Here is a 21876-nt window from a genome sequence, read left to right on the forward strand (position 1 = left end):
TTGGTGGGTTTTTGTTAAATGTGAGCCAAAATCATCACAATTAAAAGAACCAAAGACTTAAACTACTTCAGTCTGTATGCATTGAATTTATTTAATACACAAGTTTCACAATTTGTGTTGAATTACTGAAATAAATAACTTTTCCACGACATTCTAATTTATTGAGATGCACCTGTATTTACTGTATATTGCTGCTGCCACACATATCTAAAATAAACATGCGATTCATTTCCCAGTTGTTTACCTTCACAGACATAACAGACTGTTTTTGTAACTCATGTGTGTTTTTAACATAAACATGTGTGTGAATGAGAACTTAAGTTTAGTACGCGCATGCTGTGACAGCCGCTTTCTGTCCGTGTGCACTCAGAAAACCGTATATCTGAAGTTTAAACTAATATGGTTTAAAACACATGATTTCAGCACGATAAACATGATAATCAGAACCAAAACAGATGTTTTTAGCAGGTCCGAGCTGTAATGGTGCAGCTCTATTCTGGAAAAGGGGGCAGGGAGCAGCAGCTCATTTGCATTTAAAGACACAGGTCCGAAAAATAGCGTGTTTCTGCTTCCACTCAAAATAGGCATTTTCAAAATGATATAATAAATGATCTGTGGAGTATTTTGAACTGAAACTTCACAGACACATTCTGGGGACACCAGAGACTTGTATTCCATATTGTAAAAAGGGGCATAATATGTCTCCTTTAAGTTTACGGACCTGTTGCTATGACAGCAACTCCGGGATGAGCTTCGAAGAACCAAATAATCCAAGATCATGTCAAATCATCAACAATCAAATCCAGCTACCCGAGTTAGCGACGTACGATGAACGGGCCCCTGATCATGGTCTATGTGATCTTTTGATACAACGACCCGTTACAGTACTATTGCAAAGTATTCAAACAAGACACACAATGTCAATGCAAATGGAGAACATAATTTATCAGCATCACCAAGAATGAGAGACCTGGTAGGTGGCGTTGAATCCGTGTCCAGGGCTGTGTGGTTTGGCGTGGTAGAAGATGCTCATCTGTCCCTGGGACGACTCCAGCAGGGCTCGTCTGTGGTTATTATGGTGAGAGAGACTCTCTAGAAGGCGTTCTGCACGTTCTCCCAATCCATTGTAAACACGGACAGAGTCTCCCACACCCAGCTGTAGATCCACCTGCAGCACCAACGGCTTTGGGTCCTGAAACAAAAACAGTTAAGCAGTATGCTGTATGTGATTTAATGCAACCTAAAATAAGAATATATGAGGTTCTTATCGTACTTGTGTGTCTAGGAACCATGTGCAGTGAAGATCTGTGCCAGCGCTCCTATTTGGACGGAAAAAATCAGGTGAGGCAAACGTCCCATAGAAGTTGACTAAGCGTTTTCCACAGGACGTGTCGGGACAGTGGGCCTCGTCGGATCCGTCAGGACAGTCCCGGGCTCCATTACAGCGCAGAGACACCGGCAGACAGCGGGTAGATTGGATATCAGAGCACTGCAAGGTACCAGGCGGACACAGACTGACCCGGGCAGGTGTTGGTTGGGCAGCACAGCTCCTTTCGTCTGTATTGTCTCCACACTCATCCAATCCGTTACAGCGCCAGGAACGTGGAATGCACTTACCATTTCCACATAAATATTCATCGTTCTCACAACTACTCTGACCCAGTCGACCTAATGATTAAAAAACAGACAGAGACAAAGAGAGTCTTTTGCACACGTAAACACTGACAGTTTGCTGAAATAAGCCAATCAAATCTACCCACTCTGCAGATGGTGTTTGCCTGGTGACAGCTTAACAAACACAGCCGTTCAGTATTATTGATTGAACTGCACCTCTGAGGAAAATGCACAAACACAGCATTTCACTCCTCACACGTACACATGCCCCGTGGAGTTGAATAACGACAGCCAATTATCTCCTTCATCTTCATTAGCTACATATTAGATCTAACTAAATAATCAACAGCTGAGATCTGTCTAATACACACTGACAGTAGTGCAATCCAAATATGCACAGATCATTATGTAACAAGTGCTGCAAAGCATTAGCGTTTCATCACGGCTCTATGGCCATATACTATTGATAGCCTGCATTCGCCTGGTCAATCTGTGCTTACAGTAAATCTATATGCCACGGCAACAGCCTTTGTGATTTAGTGGCTCTAATGTAGGAAAACAACTAAATCAGATGAAAAATTACAACTCAAAAGGAAATGCATAAAGTATGATTAAAAAAAATATATATATGCCCAATCAATTGATATTAAATCCTAGAACACATAATATGGCATCACCACTGTACTTATTTGGGGTCTTGTTCACCTAAAAATGTAAAAAAAAAAAAAATGTATAGAATTATACAATACTTGTCACGGGTTTGCTACTGTGAGGAGCATGGAACGAGGAAACCAGGAGTACAAACCAAGGAGTTTATTTAAGTCGCGGGGAATCACACGTAGAACAAAGGAATTAACATTCACAAACAATACCGGACAACACTAACTAAAAGGACTCAGACTTTTAAACACAAGACGAGGCACTAAGGAGACACACCAGGGATCACTGGAAATTACACATGGGAAACACCTGGGATGAAATTAACAGAATACGCGGGAGACAGAAACTGTGTCACAGAAAAACACACACAAAACACAGGATAGAGTCTGACATAACACCTCCCTCCGCAAGGCGTGTCCTCACGCCATATAACATCCAACGGGGAGGGGGGGTGGGCGCTCTGGAGGTCCCTCAGGACAGACATGGGACAGTGGGCCTCCAGAGCAGTAACCCTTCGGGGCGCCATGGCGGAGCAGGGGACTTGGGAGGCCATGGTGGTGCAGGGGACTCGGGAGGCCAAGGTGGAGCAGCCTTACTACGGCTGGGGGCCTACTACCCCTGCAAAGTATTCAAACAAGACACACAATGTCAATGCAAATGGAGAACATAATTTATCAGCATCACCAAGAATGAGAGACCTGGTAGGTGGCGTTGAATCCGTGTCCAGGGCTGTGTGGTTTGGCGTGGTAGAAGATGCTCATCTGTCCCTGGGACGACTCCAGCAGGGCTCGTCTGTGGTTATTATGGTGAGAGAGACTCTCTAGAAGGCGTTCTGCCCGTTCTCCCAATCCATTGTAAACACGGACAGAGTCTCCCACACCCAGCTGTAGATCCACCTGCAGCACCAACGGCTTTGGGTCCTGAAACAAAAACAGTTAAGCAGTATGCTGTATGTGATTTAATGCAACCTAAAATAAGAATATATGAGGTTCTTATCGTACTTGTGTGTCTAGGAACCATGTGCAGTGAAGATCTGTGCCAGCGCTCCTATTTGGACGGAAAAAATCAGGTGAGGCAAACGTCCCATAGAAGTTGACTAAGCGTTTTCCACAGGACGTGTCGGGACAGTGGGCCTCGTCGGATCCGTCAGGACAGTCCCGGGCTCCATTACAGCGCAGAGACACCGGCAGACAGCGGGTAGATTGGATATCAGAGCACTGCAAGGTACCAGGCGGACACAGACTGACCCGGGCAGGTGTTGGTTGGGCAGCACAGCTCCTTTCGTCTGTATTGTCTCCACACTCATCCAATCCGTTACAGCGCCAGGAACGTGGAATGCACTTACCATTTCCACATAAATATTCATCGTTCTCACAACTACTCTGACCCAGTCGACCTAATGATTAAAAAACAGACAGAGACAAAGAGAGTCTTTTGCACACGTAAACACTGACAGTTTGCTGAAATAAGCCAATCAAATCTACCCACTCTGCAGATGGTGTTTGCCTGGTGACAGCTTAACAAACACAGCCGTTCAGTATTATTGATTGAACTGCACCTCTGAGGAAAATGCACAAACACAGCATTTCACTCCTCACACGTACACATGCCCCGTGGAGTTGAATAACGACAGCCAATTATCTCCTTCATCTTCATTAGCTACATATTAGATCTAACTAAATAATCAACAGCTGAGATCTGTCTAATACACACTGACAGTAGTGCAATCCAAATATGCACAGATCATTATGTAACAAGTGCTGCAAAGCATTAGCGTTTCATCACGGCTCTATGGCCATATACTATTGATAGCCTGCATTCGCCTGGTCAATCTGTGCTTACAGTAAATCTATATGCCACGGCAACAGCCTTTGTGATTTAGTGGCTCTAATGTAGGAAAACAACTAAATCAGATGAAAAATTACAACTCAAAAGGAAATGCATAAAGTATGATTAAAAAATATATATATATGCCCAATCAATTGATATTAAATCCTAGAACACATAATATGGCATCACCACTGTACTTATTTGGGGTCTTGTTCACCTAAAAATGTAAAAAAAAAAAAAAATGTATAGAATTATACAATACTTGTCACGGGTTTGCTACTGTGAGGAGCATGGAACGAGGAAACCAGGAGTACAAACCAAGGAGTTTATTTAAGTCGCGGGGAATCACACGTAGAACAAAGGAATTAACATTCACAAACAATACCGGACAACACTAACTAAAAGGACTCAGACTTTTAAACACAAGACGAGGCACTAAGGAGACACACCAGGGATCACTGGAAATTACACATGGGAAACACCTGGGATGAAATTAACAGAATACGCGGGAGACAGAAACTGTGTCACAGAAAAACACACACAAAACACAGGATAGAGTCTGACATAACACCTCCCTCCGCAAGGCGTGTCCTCACGCCATATAACATCCAACGGGGAGGGGGGGTGGGCGCTCTGGAGGTCCCTCAGGACAGACATGGGACAGTGGGCCTCCAGAGCAGTAACCCTTCGGGGCGCCATGGCGGAGCAGGGGACTTGGGAGGCCATGGTGGTGCAGGGGACTCGGGAGGCCAAGGTGGAGCAGCCTTACTACGGCTGGAGTCCTACTACCCCCCCCCCCCAAAAAAAAAACTTGGGGAAATTTACGGGACTGTACTTGGGGCCAGGAGCCCTCACTGGGCTATACTCGGGAACAGGAGCCCTTCCTGGGCTGAACTGGGGATCAGGAGCCCCTCCTGGGCTGAACTCGGGAACAGGAGCCCCTCCTGGGCTGAACTGGGGATCAGGGTAGCGCTTGCGTGGTGCTGGCACTGGAGTGAGTTTTGGGGCTGGAGCCGACACTGGAGCGAGCTCTGGGGCTGGAGCCGACACTGGAGCGAGCTCTGGAAGGCGCTTACGAGGAGTGGGCACTGGGGCTGGAACCGACACTGGGCCCACATGAACACATAGTGGGCTTGCCACATTAACGTCCTTGGGGCTTGCCACCTTAACTGCCGGCTGACTTGACTCGGGAACGGCTGGCTGACTTGGGGGAGCCGCGGACGGCGGCGGGCTGGTTCTGGCTCTGGGCAGGACGCTCTCCAGACACTGGAGGATTCTTTCCCTCCAGCTCAGTCCAGTGGTGTCTGGGAGGTCCACGGGGTGATGGTAGTTGGCCCCGAGCCAGAACAGCTGATTAAGGACGGCATCCTCTAACACCGTCACCGCAGCAAGCTTGCAGAACTCCCTGGCGTAACATTACTCGTAGAAGGGGATATCGAGGCGAGCTAGGGCGAGGGAAACAAACCAAGGGAAACAAAAACTTCGCACAAAGGTGGAACAAACAAACGCGAAGAAAAGTTATTTCTTTTGTTTTGTTTTTTTGGGTCCGGTATTCTGTCACGGGTTTGCTACTGTGAGGAGCATGGAACGAGGAAACCAGGAGTACAAACCAAGATGTTTATTTAAGTCGCGGGGAATCAAACGTAGCACAAGGAATTGACATTCACAAACAATACGGACAACACTAACTAAAAGGACTCAGACTTTTAAACACAGGATGACGAGGGACTAAGGAGACACACCTGGGATCACTGGAAATTACACATGGGAAACGCCCGGGATGAAATTAACAGAATACGCGGGAGACAGAAACTGGGTCACAGAAAAACACACACAAAACACGGGACACGGGAGTCTGACAATACTGTTCAAAAGTTTGGAGTCAGTATGATTTTTTTTTTATTGAAAAAATGTACTTTTATTCAGAAAGGATGTAATAAAACAGTAAAGATTTCCAAAAAAAGAGTTCCTCAAAAATAATTAAGAAGCATAACTGTTTTCAACATTTAAAATAAAATAAATAAATGGTTCATTCATCAGAATGCAGAGATATGACTTTCACCCCATACTGTGTGACCCAATAACGCTGCAGAATCTATTTTAATTTATATGATAAAATATACATTATTAAACTGCACTTTCACAGTATAGTTACAGCCATAAAAATACAGACATTCAAATCTCCTCTGACTGTCATTTAAATGGACATGCACATACACAATATGCAAAGCTTCTGAATATTTCAGACAGGTCTCAACAATAAGGATGACCTGATGGCCTGGGGCCAGTGCCAGACAGTTTTTGGCCAGTTGGCATAACTGCCTCTTTACCTATCAGGCCAGTGCTGCATTAGAAAATTCAGCTTTGCCATCACAGGAATAAATTATATTTACATAAAATAGTTATTCATGATATTTTACAATATTACTGTTTTTACTGCTATTTTGATCAAATAAATGCAACCTTTGTGAGCACTTAGCTCAAAAATATTTTAAAAATCTCAGTGACCGCTATCTCAGTGAATCTTAGTAACTTCTGAACACTAGTCTATGCTATGCTAAGTCTATAACTTGTTGCATGACAATTAGCCACTGTTTAGATTTTTTGATGTATTAAACATTGTTGTGAATTTGGCAAATTTAAATCAAGGTAACACTGGCTTGCTGGAAGACAAACAGCAAGCTTTTATTTGAAATTGAACTCCTAGTAAATTATAGCTTACTTTAAAAAACAACAAAAAGCATTAATTACCTTTAAAAACTACAAATGTTAATATTGTTCTTTATAACACATAAAATAAAAAAAATGTTTGCAATGTGAATAGAGAAAATATCAGCAGGAAAATAAACGGGACCCACAAAAGAAATCTCATCCCAGTACTAGATGAGCGGGTCAGATTCCCATACGTCAGTCTGTCTGAGGCAATTTGAGAAAAGGATTTATCAAGTGTTGCATAAATGCCTCTACTCCAGCTTTTAAACAATGAGTAATTAGACAGTATGGATTAAAAGAAATTAAAATTCTATTTATCAGAACTATTATCCTTTTCCACTTCAAGGTTCAAATCTCAAGAGGAGATGATGTCATGCTTTTAGATAATATCATTAAAGCGGTGACGAAGCCCACACACACACACACACACACACACACACACACACAACAGTGGCAGGAGAGGCAAGAAATAGTACATTATAAAATCCCTGCAGTCAGCTCTAGTCATACAGCAGTCTAAGCACTTTCATATGGAAGAATGCGCAAACTAACATGCACTTGCAAACAGGCTCATAAACACTGAAATGCAAAAAACAATAAATAAATAAATAAATGGTTCATTCATCAGAATGCAGAGATATGACTTTCACCCCATACTGTGTGACCCAATAACGCTGCAGAATCTATTTTAATTTATATGATAAAATATACATTATTAAACTGCACTTTCACAGTATAGTTACAGCCATAAAAATACAGACATTCAAATCTCCTCTGACTGTCGTTTAAATGGACATGCACATACACAATATGCAAAGCTTCTGAATATTTCAGACAGGTCTCAACAATAAGGATGACCTGATGGCCTGGGGCCAGTGCCAGACAGTTTTTGGCCAGTTGGCATAACTGCCTCTTTACCTATCAGGCCAGTGCTGCATTGCAACAATGGCTTATATTCAGTGATCTTACACAAGTGTTTTTATGCACTGTTTAGATTTTTTGATGTATTAAACATTGTTGTGAATTTGGCAAATTTAAATCAAGGTAACACTGGCTTGCTGGAAGACAAACAGCAAGCTTTTATTTGAAATTGAACTCCTAGTAAATTATAGCTTACTTTAAAAAACAACAAAAAACATTAATTACCTTTAAAAACTACAAATGTTAATATTGTTCTTTATAACACATAAAATAAAAAAAATGTTTGCAATGTGAATAGAGAAAATATCAACAGGAAAATAAACGGGACCCACAAAAGAAATCTCATCCCAGTACTAGATGAGCGGGTCAGATTCCCATACGTCAGTCTGTCTGAGGCAATTTGAGAAAAGGATTTATCAAGTGTTGCATAAATGCCTCTACTCCAGCTTTTAAACAATGAGTAATTAGACAGTATGGATTAAAATAAATTAAAATTCTATTTATCAGAACTATTATCCTTTTCCACTTCAAGGTTCAAATCTCAAGAGGAGATGATGTCATGCTTTTAGATAATATCATTAAAGCGGTGACGAAGCCCACACACACACACACACACACACACACACACACAACAGTGGCAGGAGAGGCAAGAAATAGTACATTATAAAATCCCTGCAGTCAGCTCTAGTCATACAGCAGTCTAAGCACTTTCATATGGAAGAATGCGCAAACTAACATGCACTTGCAAACAGGCTCATAAACACTGAAATGCAAAAAACAATTAATTAGTTTGAAAAACCCTTACATTGTTTTTTTTGTTTGGATATACCATACAGTCATAAAATTGACCATGGGGTTTCTAACAGTGTGAAAGCTGCTGTGACTAATTGATGTTCATGAAAAGCAGAATTTCTTGCACAAGAACGGGACAGACCCCATGAACAGGACAGATGCTGGTGGGACATTTTGTTATGTATCATTGTAATAGAAATAAATAAGTCACCACTCATTTAATCACCACTGTGAGAGACTGCTTGTGTGCGTCTACCTGATTGTGATCACATCTCCGCGGCTTCCCTGTATATTCCAGCTGCAGTTCACTCCGGGCGGATAGTTGAGGGGCCATGATGGGCTGTAGATCACTCCTCTCCTCTCGGTGTGTAACTCCACTTTCCCACCACAGGCAGCTGAGGAACACACACAGAAGACATGTGCATTGTTTGTGTGTGAGTGACTCATGAGTGACCACAGCTACTAACACACTGTGATTGAGATGACATCAACGCATCACACCAGGCTTTATGGATTCCTGAGGTATATATGATGGCAAGAATTTGATCCACTCACTCAAGAAGGATCAGAGAGTGCCTGTGGAATTGCACTGACACATAATACTCAATTTAGTGGGGACGTGTGTGAGAGTGTGTGCTAATGATTACGAATCTCAACAGAAATACAATAAGACAAGGAAGAAATATCATGGGAAGCAACAGAAATAGTCCAGGAAGGAAGAGAAAGTCCAAGTAAGCATATAAACTATTAACTGATTTCTTTAGCATTTTTTTCTCCTTTCATTTATGCTAAAGTCTCTTGAAAGACAAAAAAGAACTGTGTCTATTTATGGACCTTTAGAGACATGAATTTCCCAGACTTTTCCAATCATTTGTTATTTCTGGATTTTTAGATAATAATAAAAATAAATAAAAATCATCTTTGAATTATCTGGTCATTTGTGATAACTGGATTTAAAAATATTTAATACAATATATATAAATATCAAAATATAATCTATCATTATTAATAATAATAGACCTTGACTTTTCCGGTCATTAGTGATTACAGGGTTTTATATAATAATATATATTAAAATGTGACCCTGGACCACAAAACCAGTCATATAAGGGTCAATTTTTCGAAATTGAGATTTGTACATCTGAAAGCTGAATAAATAAGCTTTCCATTGATGCATGGTTTGTTAGGATAGGACAATATTTGGCCGAGATACAACTATTTGAAAATCTGGAATCTGAGGGTGCAAAAAAAAAATCTAAATATTGAGAAAATCACCTTTAAAGTTGTCCAAATGAAGTTCTTAGCCATGCATATTACTAATCAAAAATTAAGTTTTTATATATTTACTGTAGGAAATTTACAAAATATCTTCATGGAACATGATCTTTACTTAATATCCTAATAATTTTTGGCATAAAATAAAAATCAATAATTTTGACCCAAACAAATGTATTTTTGGCTATTGCTACAAATATACCCCAGCGACTTAAGACTGCGTTTGTGCTCCAGGGTCACATATATATAATACATTTAAAACTGAACAACAAGACAAATATTATCTTTAATAGTACCATGACCTTTTAAGAACTAGAAATTACAAATTTACAAATTACAATGATAAAATTCCCTGATATTTCTATGCTTTGCATGACATGAGACCCCTGAATACAGATGGCAGCACATGTTGTGATGTAACACTCTCCTCAGCTCCATCCTTGACACTTACTTATTACCCTCCAGGATGAACACACATCTCTCACACACCCAGTGACTGCTTTTACTCTATATATAACATGATGATGTCTAGCAGCTGAAAGGAAGAAGCTAATAATACCCTGTTCTCTGTGTGAGAGAACAGGACAGAGATCAGGGGAATCCTGAGCATATGAGCACAAATCAATTTAGGATATTGATATATTGAGTCTCAAGGCTCACTGATATCTTTTTACTTCCCCGGATACATACAGCACAAATTATCATCTTAATCAGGGTAGGCAACACACTGAACTTTACACCGATGAAAATAAGGCAGTGAGGCTTAAATAACCTGAACTCAAAGCAGTCTTCCCCATATTATTTCCGTGTCTGCTTTGTTTCATTCCCTGAATGAAATCCTACCAAATCACCTATAAACACGAATGAGAACATTCTGGATCGGTTGTTTTTCATTTCAGAACTACTGCAAACTATTACAGTTGAATTTAACATCATCATTGTCTTCATTAATCAGATGGAACATCCTCTAAAGGGAAACACTGTATAAATATCAGTGATGCACACTCATATTTAGTGGGGGAAACATGTCTGGACATGGAATATCCATAGTCAATGGGAAAGGCTTGCATTTGGGTGTGTGAGAGTGATAAAGAAACAGAGAAGAAGGTCCCTTTGTCTGTCTGTGTGTGTGTGTGTGTGTGTGTGTGTGAGAGAGAGAGAGAGAGAGAGAAGAAGAGCTCTAGGTGTCATTGGTACTATCAACATGCCCCCACCCCCAACCAAACCCTCTTTTGTCACCACCCCTGGACTAGATACCACCTCCAATACACCACAGCCATTTGTTCGCTTTCTGTGCTTCTGTCTCTGGTATGAGAGCATCTGCTTGAGTAAAAACAGGTGTCTCGTTCTCACTCTCTTTTATCTGCGGTTGTTTGTTGAGCATTTAGCTGACCTCAACAGATCATGTGTTCCTCAAACAAGCCTAGAGTGCTATCTAGGAATAGATTATGGGTGAGATCAGATGCCCAGTGCTTGGCAGACCGTGAAAGCATTGCTGTCTAGTTGTGAACATAGATTTTAAGCTCAAAACCAATGCTCAGAGTGCCGAGGAGGTCGAAAAGTAGCTATATGACACATGATCAGATCTTAATATAGTAGCATTTTATGTTTTGGACTGGTTTAAGCAAGCCTGGAAGATGCTGGTGCTCAGTAGGTTCAGGTGCGAGTCTGACCTACTGAAAATTGTCCCAAACATTTCTAAAACCAACTAATAGACCAGCCTGGGAAACCAGCGAACCATCATTTGAGCAAAATTGGGAAGTGGTAATGTTTACATTTTAATTACGAGAAGGTGTGCACGTGAACAACTCCATTTGCGGTTGTTTTTTTTAATCCACGAAGGCTGCACAATAATGCACTTTTTTTTTTTTTAAAAACACACAATTAGCCAGTCGGTCTTGGAGGAGATCAGGCTGATACCGCCGTGTTTATAAGTGCCATGGCAACAAGCCAAACTCGGATCTGTGCTCCTCGGTTCTCCCGGTATGAATGCTGCAAAGCCTGCGTGCGCCGCTTAACCTTTCTTTGTCATCGCTGCCGTTCGCATACTTCAACCTGAAATATTTAATATTATTCCGACACGTGGGCTGCAAAAGGTCAAATGCAATAAAAAGTGAGATAGAGCTTGACTGCTCAAATAGAAATCAACAGTGCACCTTTTGTTCTATTAAATACATGTCAATTATAATATCACAATCCTTAAGAAGTCTACTCACCCACACAAACCCAAGCCCAGCGTAGACAAATCCATTTCACAAAGTAAAGCCGAGTCTCCCCGATCCTCTCCATCATCACTGTCATCTTCTCGTTCACAGCTCAGCTCGTTTCCTCCGAATCCACAGAGTTTGCAGCGCATCTCGTGTCGGTTTCACGCTTGCGCTCGGTTTAGCGTCTTGCTCGAGCAATAGCATCAAAAGCAGCGTCTCTCCCTCTTTCCGAGAGGCTCAGACAGAGAGCCCTTCAGAGGAGAGACGGGGTTGGAGGTTCAGTGGGGACAGCAGCACAGGACACAATGATTCTTCATCGATGGAGTGCTCTTCTTGTGGCGATCACTAAGCCTTTTATGTTTACTTATTAATCATTACATATTTTTCTTTTCTTTTTGCAATATATCTTTACGAGTAATAATATCGTTCCACTGCGTCCATATAGTTCCACTGTGTGCCAATTGTGTAATAAGATGTATGGTGAAGTAATAGCGGCCATGCAGCTCAGTGGACTTCATCTGTCCATCGAAGACCACTGGAGCGCCTCTCATGCAAAATAACGCTGAGATCATTATTCAAAACACCAAGATAACATGATGCTGATGTAAACGCCGATGTTTAACTTAAATGTAACATCTTAATACAAAAGACTGGATGCATTCGTGTAAGATCTTATGATGGCTTCATGTAAACAGTGTTTTTTTTTCATAGATTTTGCCTTGGTTTGTTTTCATGGTTTGTCTGGAGGAGACTCACCAGCTGGCAGTGAAAGCCTGCACTCTTGAGGACGGAGGGATGCATCGCTGGAAATCATGGCGTGTGCACCATTTTATTATTTACCATGCTTAGCAATACAATATCGTGTTAAGAGTCATTTGAAAGATTTGTGGACACGACTGGTTTCTAAATTCGAAAGTTGTTGCTCAGTTTCTACAACGTACATGACTAGAATGTCTGCGATACGTTTCCAGTCGCATTAATCCGTTTTGAATGCAATGTTTTATTATTTTGCTATTTTATCTGGTGTTATGTAAGTTACCTAAAAGTATTGTTGTGCGTGCATGGTACAAAAGGCACCGCTGGGATTCGAACCCAGGATCTCCTGTTTACTAGACAGGCGCTTTAACCAACTAAGCCACGGCGCCGCTGCGTGATTGGTTGGCGCTTAATGTATATATACACCTGTATGCATCAAGGCTATTCATTCAAAACGAAGTACAGTATATTTGTGAAGTACGAAAGGACTCATAAATCTGTTATTGAAATGAACACAGCGCGCCGAAACAGCATAGTATTGACACCATTTTGGTCATTTAAGTTGTATAGGTTTCGCTTAATTTTTTCCACTTTATTCGATCTGGTGTAACAGATAAGTTACACTTCACAAATGTGATGAACGTGATTGACAGGTTTTTTTCTTTTGTCAACTATATATCCCTTTAAGACACAAATCAAATCATGACCAGATCTCGACATATTTCAAATAATTTTACATACCTCAACAAAAGTGCAAAATACATATATTTTAATTTTGTACTGTGTTGGATTTTATCACAAACTTAGTTACACATGGTGTATAGCATATATATTCTATTGGTATTTTTTCTCTATATTTTTATTGCCACATAGCTATTATTATTATTCATATTATTTTGAATGTATTGTTTTCTCTTCATCATTTGTGTTATGTTACATTTTATTATATGTATGTCTGCACTATGTCTGTACTTTTCATAGATTTTGCCTTGGTTTGTTTTCATGGTTTGTCTGGAGGAGACTCACCAGCTGGCAGTGAAAGCCTGCACTCTTGAGGACGGAGGGATGCATCGCTGGAAATCATGGCGTGTGCAAATTAGTATTCATCTTGAAGTTTTTGTAAGACAAAATCTTCACTCTTGGTTCTTCAGACACATTCTATCTCTTGTTCCTGACGTTTTTTAACCTAAGCCAGAGAGAGAGAGAGAAAGAGAAATATTTCAAGCTTTTAAATTACTAATATGTATACCAAGATAACCTTACCATTTACAAGATGCTTTATGATTAAAAATATGAGCTCTGACCTCTGGAGCAGTTCACTAGTAGACACAACTCTATTTTCATCTTCACTGTTGGAGTCGGTGTCGTCTGAGCTGCTATTAGACTCATCTACCCTCTTCTTCTGTTTCCCTTTATGCTTATGTTTCTTGTTCTTTTTCTTCTGAAAAAAAAAATACACCTGTATGCATCGAGGCTATTCATTCAAAACGAAGTACAGTATATTTGTGAAGTACGAAAGGACTCATAAATCTGTTATTGAAATGAACACAGCGCGCCGAAACAGCATAGTATTGACACCATTTTGGTCATTTGTTTAAGTTGTATAGGTTTCGCTTAATTTTTTCCACATTTTTGCACATCGAAATGCGCGCTATTCGATCTGGTGTAACAGATAAGTTACACTTCACAAATGTGATGAACGTGATTGACAGGATTTTTCTTTTGTCAACTATATATCCCTTTAAGACACAAATCAGATCATGACCAGATCTCGAGATATTTCAAATAATTTTACATACCTCAACAAAAGTGCAAAATACATATATTTTAATTTTGTACTGTGTTGGATTTTATCACAAACTTAGTTACACATGGTGTATAGCATATATATTCTATTGGTATTTTTTCTCTATATTTTTATTGCCACATAGAAAGAAGTCTGGCAGTCAGACTGGGGTAATCTGCTCCAGAAGAACCCACCTTTTTCTCTTTTTTGTGTTTCTTGGCTTTGTGTTTCTCTTTATCTTTCTTCTTTTGTTTCTTCAGCTGCGGCGAGTGTGCAGATGGGATAAACCCTGGTAAAGAGACACACAATGTAAAACGTCATGTTAATATAAAAGACAGACTAGTGAAAAGTCCTGGATGAAAGAGAAAAAAGTAATAACTAATATTACTGAACCTGTATATTCAGAAGTCTCAGATATTAAAGAAACATAGTTTGCAAGTCTAGTAGCTTTTAAAGTTGGGGTGTGCAACACCCCCGAATGCAGGATATGCATTAAGTACAGCAAGTTATTTTTGTAAAGTTATGGTTACAAACTCTCTTTCCACCTACCTACACTCTTTCTGAGTGATACATCAGCCAAAAAGAGAGAAAAACCCCCACAAAAGATCAATTTGACTGATTGCAATATTTCTATAGATATCACAATAATAGTATTATCATGAATTATTTCACTCTTGATAATCATGTAGTGAAAATCAGCCTTAATCTGAATTCAATTGCAATTACAAATCTATCATTCCAATGATTTTTAAACAATCTCAACACATACGCAGGGACATCATTCAATTTAGAATCAATTTTAAAGTTCTCTTACTGGTGTATAAACCTTTACATAACCAAGCCCCTAGTTATCTCTCAGAGCTGTTGCATTTTTATACTCATGTCTTGTGTGATTAAAGGCTGGAATACACTACACGACTTTTAAAATCTGAACAGGTTTTTAAAACACTAGGCATCATACACTCACCGACTTTGTAAATAGTGACAGAGGCAAACTGTCCATCATACACTAAACGACTGAGGATCATTACCAGACTTTAAAGTTGTTCCGATCACAATAAACTCATACAGAAACATGCGCACTGTTGCTAGGAGACTACTGACAAATGAAAACAATGTGTTCTAAAATCGGCAAAAAAAAAAAAATCAAACGTGTTTGATCTCCTCAGACTGGATGGAATTATAGACTGAAGCTAAAAAAAAAAAAAAGCTTCATCATACACTACGTGATTTAGATTTTTCAGACTGGCTTTGACTTTCAGCAAAGTAGCGTCAACTACTTCAGACTGTAAATCGGTGGAAATTTGGAGCAAAAATCATGTAGTGTATTGCAGGTTTTAGTTGAAATCAATTCCATCATTTTAGGATATCTAGTAACATTCATGCTTTAGATATTTATTTACTCCAATGCAAGTTACTATTATTGCTTTAACACGTGTTCACATGATAAATTGAGGGGGATGGTGACTGCAGTGGTTACAGTGACTGACCAGGAGGTGGCAGTCTGGGGCCAAACTCCTCTTCATCCAGGCCTTGTGATTTATCAGGAGCACTATGGGAGGAGGACTGGGTATTTTGTGCTGTAGTTGTTTCAGCAGATGGCTTGCTCTGGACTGTAAGATGCTTTAAATCTGAGGGGAAGAGAAAACAGTCAATAAACGATTATGACAATTTGACATCTGAATCAATGAAAGAGATTTTTGTGGAGCTGCTCATCTTCAGATTATACCTGGCACTTTGCTGACGTCAGGAGCAGGAGTGATCTGAGCTGAGATGGGTGGGTTGGGTGTCTCTGAAGAGGGGCCACCTCTTCTTCTTCACTATCCTCTTCAGATGAAGATGAGCTCTTCTCATCTGAAGAGCTGGCAAAGATGGCTTTAAAGAGATCCATAGGAGGCCTCACTTCTTCTTCGTCCTCTTCCTTCTCCTCCTCCTCATCAGTCTTTGGCTCAGTCTGCTTCCCATCGGACTGTGCCACTTTTATCTGCATAAAAGCATGATTGTTACATTGAGATTACGTTGTATACAGTACTAAATTAAAAATACTTTAGCGTTAAATGTATTTCTGTAAAAGAGAAACTTTCTAAATGTATTCTTTAGGAGGCTTTTTAACAATTAGAGTTAAATGAATACAGTCAAGTATCCACTGGTACCTCTGGAGTGGCAGAAGCATGTGAAGAGTCGGTCTGGTTCTTGGCCCCAGCTTCGGTTTGCTTGGCCGCTGAAACTTCACTGCGCGTTTCACTGAGGAACGCACTAAGTGGGTCTTTTGGTTCAGATACCTGCTCTGCTATGTCCCACCTGGATTTCTTATTGACTTCTGGAGTCAAATGGGGAAGGGTTGTGCTGGAGCTGGGAGGTTTGGAAGCACTCGGGGCCTCCCTACTGACCTGGCTGCTATCCGTTATTGTCAGGAAGTTAAAGACCGAGTACTTATCTCTCTTTATTTTAGGCATTCCCACAGTACTGGACCTGCACAAGCCAGACAGGATAAATGGAAAGAGTGGAGAAAAATAAATAAATTATCTTCCAATTTGAAATAAATTTTTAGAACAACAAAAATCCAGTTACATTTTTAATTGACAGGTGGCACACAAAATATTAGCAAAAATGTAAAAAAATATATATATATTTTAATTTTTACAGTGACAGTGCATCACAAATGTCAATAAAAAAAATGCAATACCAAATGATAGTTCTATTTTTATTTAGTTTTACTACAATATTGTTAGCATGAAAAGAAAAATAAATATCTAAGCAATAAAAGTGACTGAATATCAATTTAAATGTAATCATTTTAATCAAATTTTTTATTTATTTAAAAGTTGGTGGAAAGTACAAAAAATTAACTAAAACAACACACATTGCATTAACAGTACTTGTATTTTCTTTGAGGCTGAAAGCGATCATAATTGTATTGTGTACTCCTTCCAATTAGTGCAAATCACCAATGTTGTTTTGTTTTGTCCTGCTTTGTCCTTAATATACTCAAATAGTAAAGGAATATCTTCAGATACAGCATATGATAAAAATCTGTCTTACCCTGGATAAGGGTCTGGAACGTTGAACCTTTTACACAATAGTTTATCAGGGTGCCACTCAAAAGTGTCTCTGGTCAGCTTTCCAAATATCTTCATCTTCACAGCGGCCTGCTGGTCATCCACATCATTCTAAAAAAAGAGAGTGGATATTAAAGTACAAATATAATAAATGGTGAACTATTTTTGAACCATAAGCACCTTTTTAGTTCCAGTTTAACTAAACAAATTTCATGAACTTATTGCTAAGTACACTTAAGCGCTTGAACTGAAGGTAACTCTGTACCTCTTGATCCTGTGTGACCTCAACACTGTCTGTATCATCCTCATGTTTGCCACGTGTGAAACGTGAGGAGAGAGAAGAGTTGCTGGGCTTATAGAGTAATGCAGCACGCACAAATTCCTCCCTTTCTCTCCATCTCTCCCACTCAGTCATGGAAGAGTCCAGACTCGACTCCAGGGCATCTACAATCAGATTTGTAGAAATCAAATTAGCAAAGTCTAGGATAAATCACACCAAACATAACTGATCCAATTCACCTTTATCGCCCTTTCTGAGTTTGTTGATGTACAGATCATAGCGAGCCTGTTTCTGGGGATTTTTTGCAAAAGGTTTAAAGGTTTTGCTAGCATCTGCAGTGGGACCGGACCAAGCATTCAAAGCCATCTGCGTTTCAGAGGAAGCCTGAGTTTTGGCTGGAGAGGTTAGAGAATTGGGCTGTGGGGCGTTTGACTGGAAACGGCTGGACAGGGCCTGTAGAACAGCAGCTTTAGCTGAAGCCACCACAGCAGCTCGATCTTCAGCTGAGGAAAGGTTTCCTACAGATTTATTCCGCTCCTTGGCTACACTGCGGATCTCGTTCAGCCGCTCTCTGTCCTTACTGCCAAGCAGCTCAAACACAGAGCTTGGGCCTACAAAACATAAACACATTTTAAACTAAGTTTGGGTTAAAAATTGGCCATAATATATTATTGGGTTAAAAACAGAGTGTATTCATTAAGATTCTCTCACATTCACATTCAAAACAAATGGTAAATAACAAACAGACCCTGATTTTGTACTACATATTTTAGATATAGATTATATTTTAATCCACAGAAGGGGTTGTGTGGCTCTGTCATAATATACCAGTATTGACAATAACCGTGATATTTGAAAAATTAAATCTTAAAGAGTTAGTTCACTCAAAAATGAAAATTAGGCTGTGTTTTACTCACCCCCGAGGCATCCTAGGTGTTTATGACTTGCTTCTTTCAGACGAATCCAGTCGGAGTTATATTAAAAATTGTCTTTGATCTTTCAAGCGGTTTAATGCCGCTCAGCGGGTGTTGCATTGCTTCAGTCCAAAAGAACTTAAATAAAAATCGCCCATCCATAAAAAACATGCATCACACGGCTCCGGGGGGTGAACAAAGGCCTTCTGTAGCGAATCGATGCGTTTTTGTAAGAAAAATATCCATATTTAAAACTTAATAATCACTTGAATCTAGCTTGCGCTCACTGTTGTACACGGAAGCAGTTCCCGGGAGCATGACGTATGAGGTCAGCGTTGCGCATGCGCCGGTGAGTCTCGTGAAAACCAACATTTGTTAATAGGAGCAAAGGAAGCAAAGTTTCCTTACTTTAGTAAAGGAAAACCATTCTCCTCTTGGCTTATATCGAAATCCTCTGACATTCTTCTTTACAAATCCTCGTTTTGTATTTCTAATTCTTGATCATTGTTTTGTTTTGATCTCTCCCCTGCGTTTCTGCGTGTGTCACTTCTGAGCGGCGCATGCGCAAATTCGACCTCATACGTCATGCTCCCGGAACTGCTTCTGTGTACAACAGTGAGCGCAAGCTAGATTCTAGTGATTATTACGTTTTGAATATGGATATTTTTCTTACAAAAACGCATCGGCCGGAGCCGTGTGAGACATTTTTTTAATGGATGGGTGATTTTTATTTAAGTTCTTTTGGACTTAAGCAATGCAACACCCGCTGAGTGGCATTAAACAGATTGAAAGATCAAAGACAATTTTAATATAACTCCGACTGGATTCGTCTGAAAGAAGAAAGTCATATACACCTAGGATGCCTCGGGGGTGAGTAAAACACAGCCTAATTTTAATTTTTGGGTGAACTAACCCTTTAATAGCAGGCTAATACTAAACTTACAATATCATCATCAAATGCCAGTAATTATCTGGTTGACACTTCAACACAATAAGTGGCGGTATTTCACCTTGATGCTGGTTGCCACTAGTCATAAAACAGGAAAAAAGACGGCAACAGTGTGTAGATACTACTGCTGAACAAAATCATGATGGAGGAGATGATAGACGAAAGCAAGCCACTCCACCCACTTTCAAAAAAAGTTAGTTTGCAAGTCTAGTAGCTTTTAAAGTTGGGGTGTGCAACACCCCCGAATGCAGGATATGCATTAAGTACAGCAAGTTATTTTTGTAAAGTTATGGTTACAAACTCTCTTTCCACCTACCTACAATCTTTCTGAGTGATACATCAGCCAAAAAGAGAGAAAAACCCCCACAAAAGATCAATTTGACTGATTGCAATATTTCTATAGATATCACAATAATAGTATTATCATGAATTATTTCACTCTTGATAATCATGTAGTGAAAATCAGCCTTAATCTGTTTAGCAGTAAGTCTATTCTTCACATTATAATCACATAGGCTGCATCCGAATATACACACTTCCCTACTAAACAGTAGGTGAAAAGCAGTATGTGAAAAGAGTAGTGTATCTGAATTCACAGTATTCATAACTTAAGACAGTAGATGAAAAGTACCCAGATGATCTACTACTTTCTGGATTGCGCATCTAGTGGACATTTTACTATGCCATGACGCCAAGACACAGGAGGGGATTTTTGAATAGAAGTAAAGCGACACAACTGACCCTGGTAAGTCACATAACAATGACGACAACATGGCAAATGTAGTACATCCAGATTACATTTATACTATACAGAACACACTTTTTACACAGTCATGCAAGTATACGATTCCAGACACAGACATAATAAGCTTCAAATGAATCTGATGAAAAACCCACACACTAAACAATGCCCACCTCTGACTCCTCTGATCCATTGCGTGGCAACACACAGCCATAAACTTTAACCGCATCTGAAAGATGAGAAAGAGCCTTTCCAAATCTAAAACCTAAAAATGGCACTACAGTTAAAACAAACCATTTATGATATTTTGTCTCATTACCAGTGTTTTGCTTGCATTGCTTTCTCTTCAGTCTTGGTCCAACTCCCTGGCCATCTTTCCAGCCCATTTTTCTCAGCAGCGCCACACCAATGGATGACCTGGAATTACACAATGGAATGCAACAACTTTAGTTTACAACTACATTTTAGTTCGATCATATTAGTTAGAGAGTGAGGATTACCTTGCAGGGGCAATAAGCTCCTCCAGCAGTCCAGTGTCTCCAGGTATCAGAGCAGCAAGAGAGCTGACCGCTCGTGCCTTGTCCTTTAACTGATCTTTCCTCTCAGATGCAAAATCATCTGTAGTGACAATCTCTCGAGGGGCAATACCATGCTCACTAAAATCCTTTAAGTAAACACATTCTATATTAGACAAAACATGTCAAGAACATCACAGGTATTAAGGCACAGTATTACTGACAAGGAAAACTGTGATCCACACACAAACCTCCTCATCCATAAAGTCCTCTGGTCTAGCATTCTGTCTCTCTGCCTTTTGCTGTCGAGACGATACAAACGTTGATGGAGTCCAGCCTAAAGAATACAGCAGCAGACTAGTTAAACTGCGACAAGACCCGGTTAACAGAATGAAAAGCATCAGTGCACGGAGCAAGGCTGTCACTGACCTTCTTGAGAGCCGACTGTGTTGAAGTAACCAGCGGAGAAGCCACCAGTGAAAGCACCGTGAAATCTCCTGTAACCGTCTGTTCGTGCACAGGTACCGGCTTTCTGATGGGTTCATCTGAAATACACGAACACCGTGGATTTGTGTAGAGAAGTGTGCGCTTTCTACGCCTGCATTTGTTTATTAAAACATTCACAGCTCCTACGTATCAAAAACCTGCAAATTCCCACAAATTGACAGCTTCATTGCACACATTTTAGTACCTTCTTCCAGAGGCTCTAAAGGAGTTCCATAAGTCACGAAATCCTCAACGCTATCTTCGTCAGACGACATGTTTACAACAAGTACGGTGGCCGCGTGAGCTCCTGCGATGTCTGATTCGTGAACCAATCGCTCCTTTGACTCGTCTGAACAGTTGTTTCGCGAGTCTGACTGA

General features: G+C 40.1%; 2 protein-coding genes and 1 non-coding gene across 3 annotated transcripts in view; all 3 read right to left on the bottom strand.

Moving 5' to 3' along the window:
- Positions 1-12675, bottom strand: part of LOC107551468 (low-density lipoprotein receptor-related protein 3-like) — a 22381-nt gene extending 9706 nt beyond the window's left edge. The window contains exons 1-8 of the mRNA XM_016233078.1: positions 12021-12675; positions 8786-8924; positions 3833-3834; positions 3276-3670; positions 2959-3194; positions 2891-2892; positions 1274-1668; positions 971-1192 (exon numbers count right to left, since the gene is read on the bottom strand). Of these exons, the coding sequence (XP_016088564.1) occupies positions 971-1192; positions 1274-1668; positions 2891-2892; positions 2959-3194; positions 3276-3670; positions 3833-3834; positions 8786-8924; positions 12021-12105 (1476 nt within the window). The 5' untranslated portion in view covers positions 12106-12675. The remainder of the gene's footprint in view (positions 1-970; positions 1193-1273; positions 1669-2890; positions 2893-2958; positions 3195-3275; positions 3671-3832; positions 3835-8785; positions 8925-12020) is intronic.
- Positions 12676-13082: 407 nt separating this feature from the next.
- trnat-agu (transfer RNA threonine (anticodon AGU)) lies at positions 13083-13156 on the bottom strand. Its single transcript has one exon. It is a non-coding gene; the product is annotated as a tRNA-Thr (tRNA).
- Positions 13157-13866: 710 nt separating this feature from the next.
- Positions 13867-21813, bottom strand: LOC107551470 (G patch domain-containing protein 1-like). The gene is given in 17 exon segments (XM_016233079.1): positions 13867-13953; positions 14072-14208; positions 14748-14842; positions 16044-16184; positions 16283-16360; positions 16363-16537; positions 16707-17025; positions 17596-17723; positions 17878-18056; positions 18132-18528; positions 20671-20726; positions 20817-20914; positions 20998-21161; positions 21264-21349; positions 21442-21516; positions 21519-21557; positions 21704-21813. Coding segments are annotated over 17 exon segments (2265 nt in total). The 5' UTR covers positions 21774-21813; the 3' UTR covers positions 13867-13925.
- Between the last annotated feature and the right edge of the window lie 63 nt (positions 21814-21876).

Source organism: Sinocyclocheilus grahami, unplaced genomic scaffold (genome assembly GCF_001515645.1).
Source record: "Sinocyclocheilus grahami isolate Dianchi unplaced genomic scaffold, SAMN03320097.WGS_v1.1 scaffold425.1, whole genome shotgun sequence".
Classification (NCBI taxonomy): domain Eukaryota; kingdom Metazoa; phylum Chordata; class Actinopteri; order Cypriniformes; family Cyprinidae; genus Sinocyclocheilus; species Sinocyclocheilus grahami.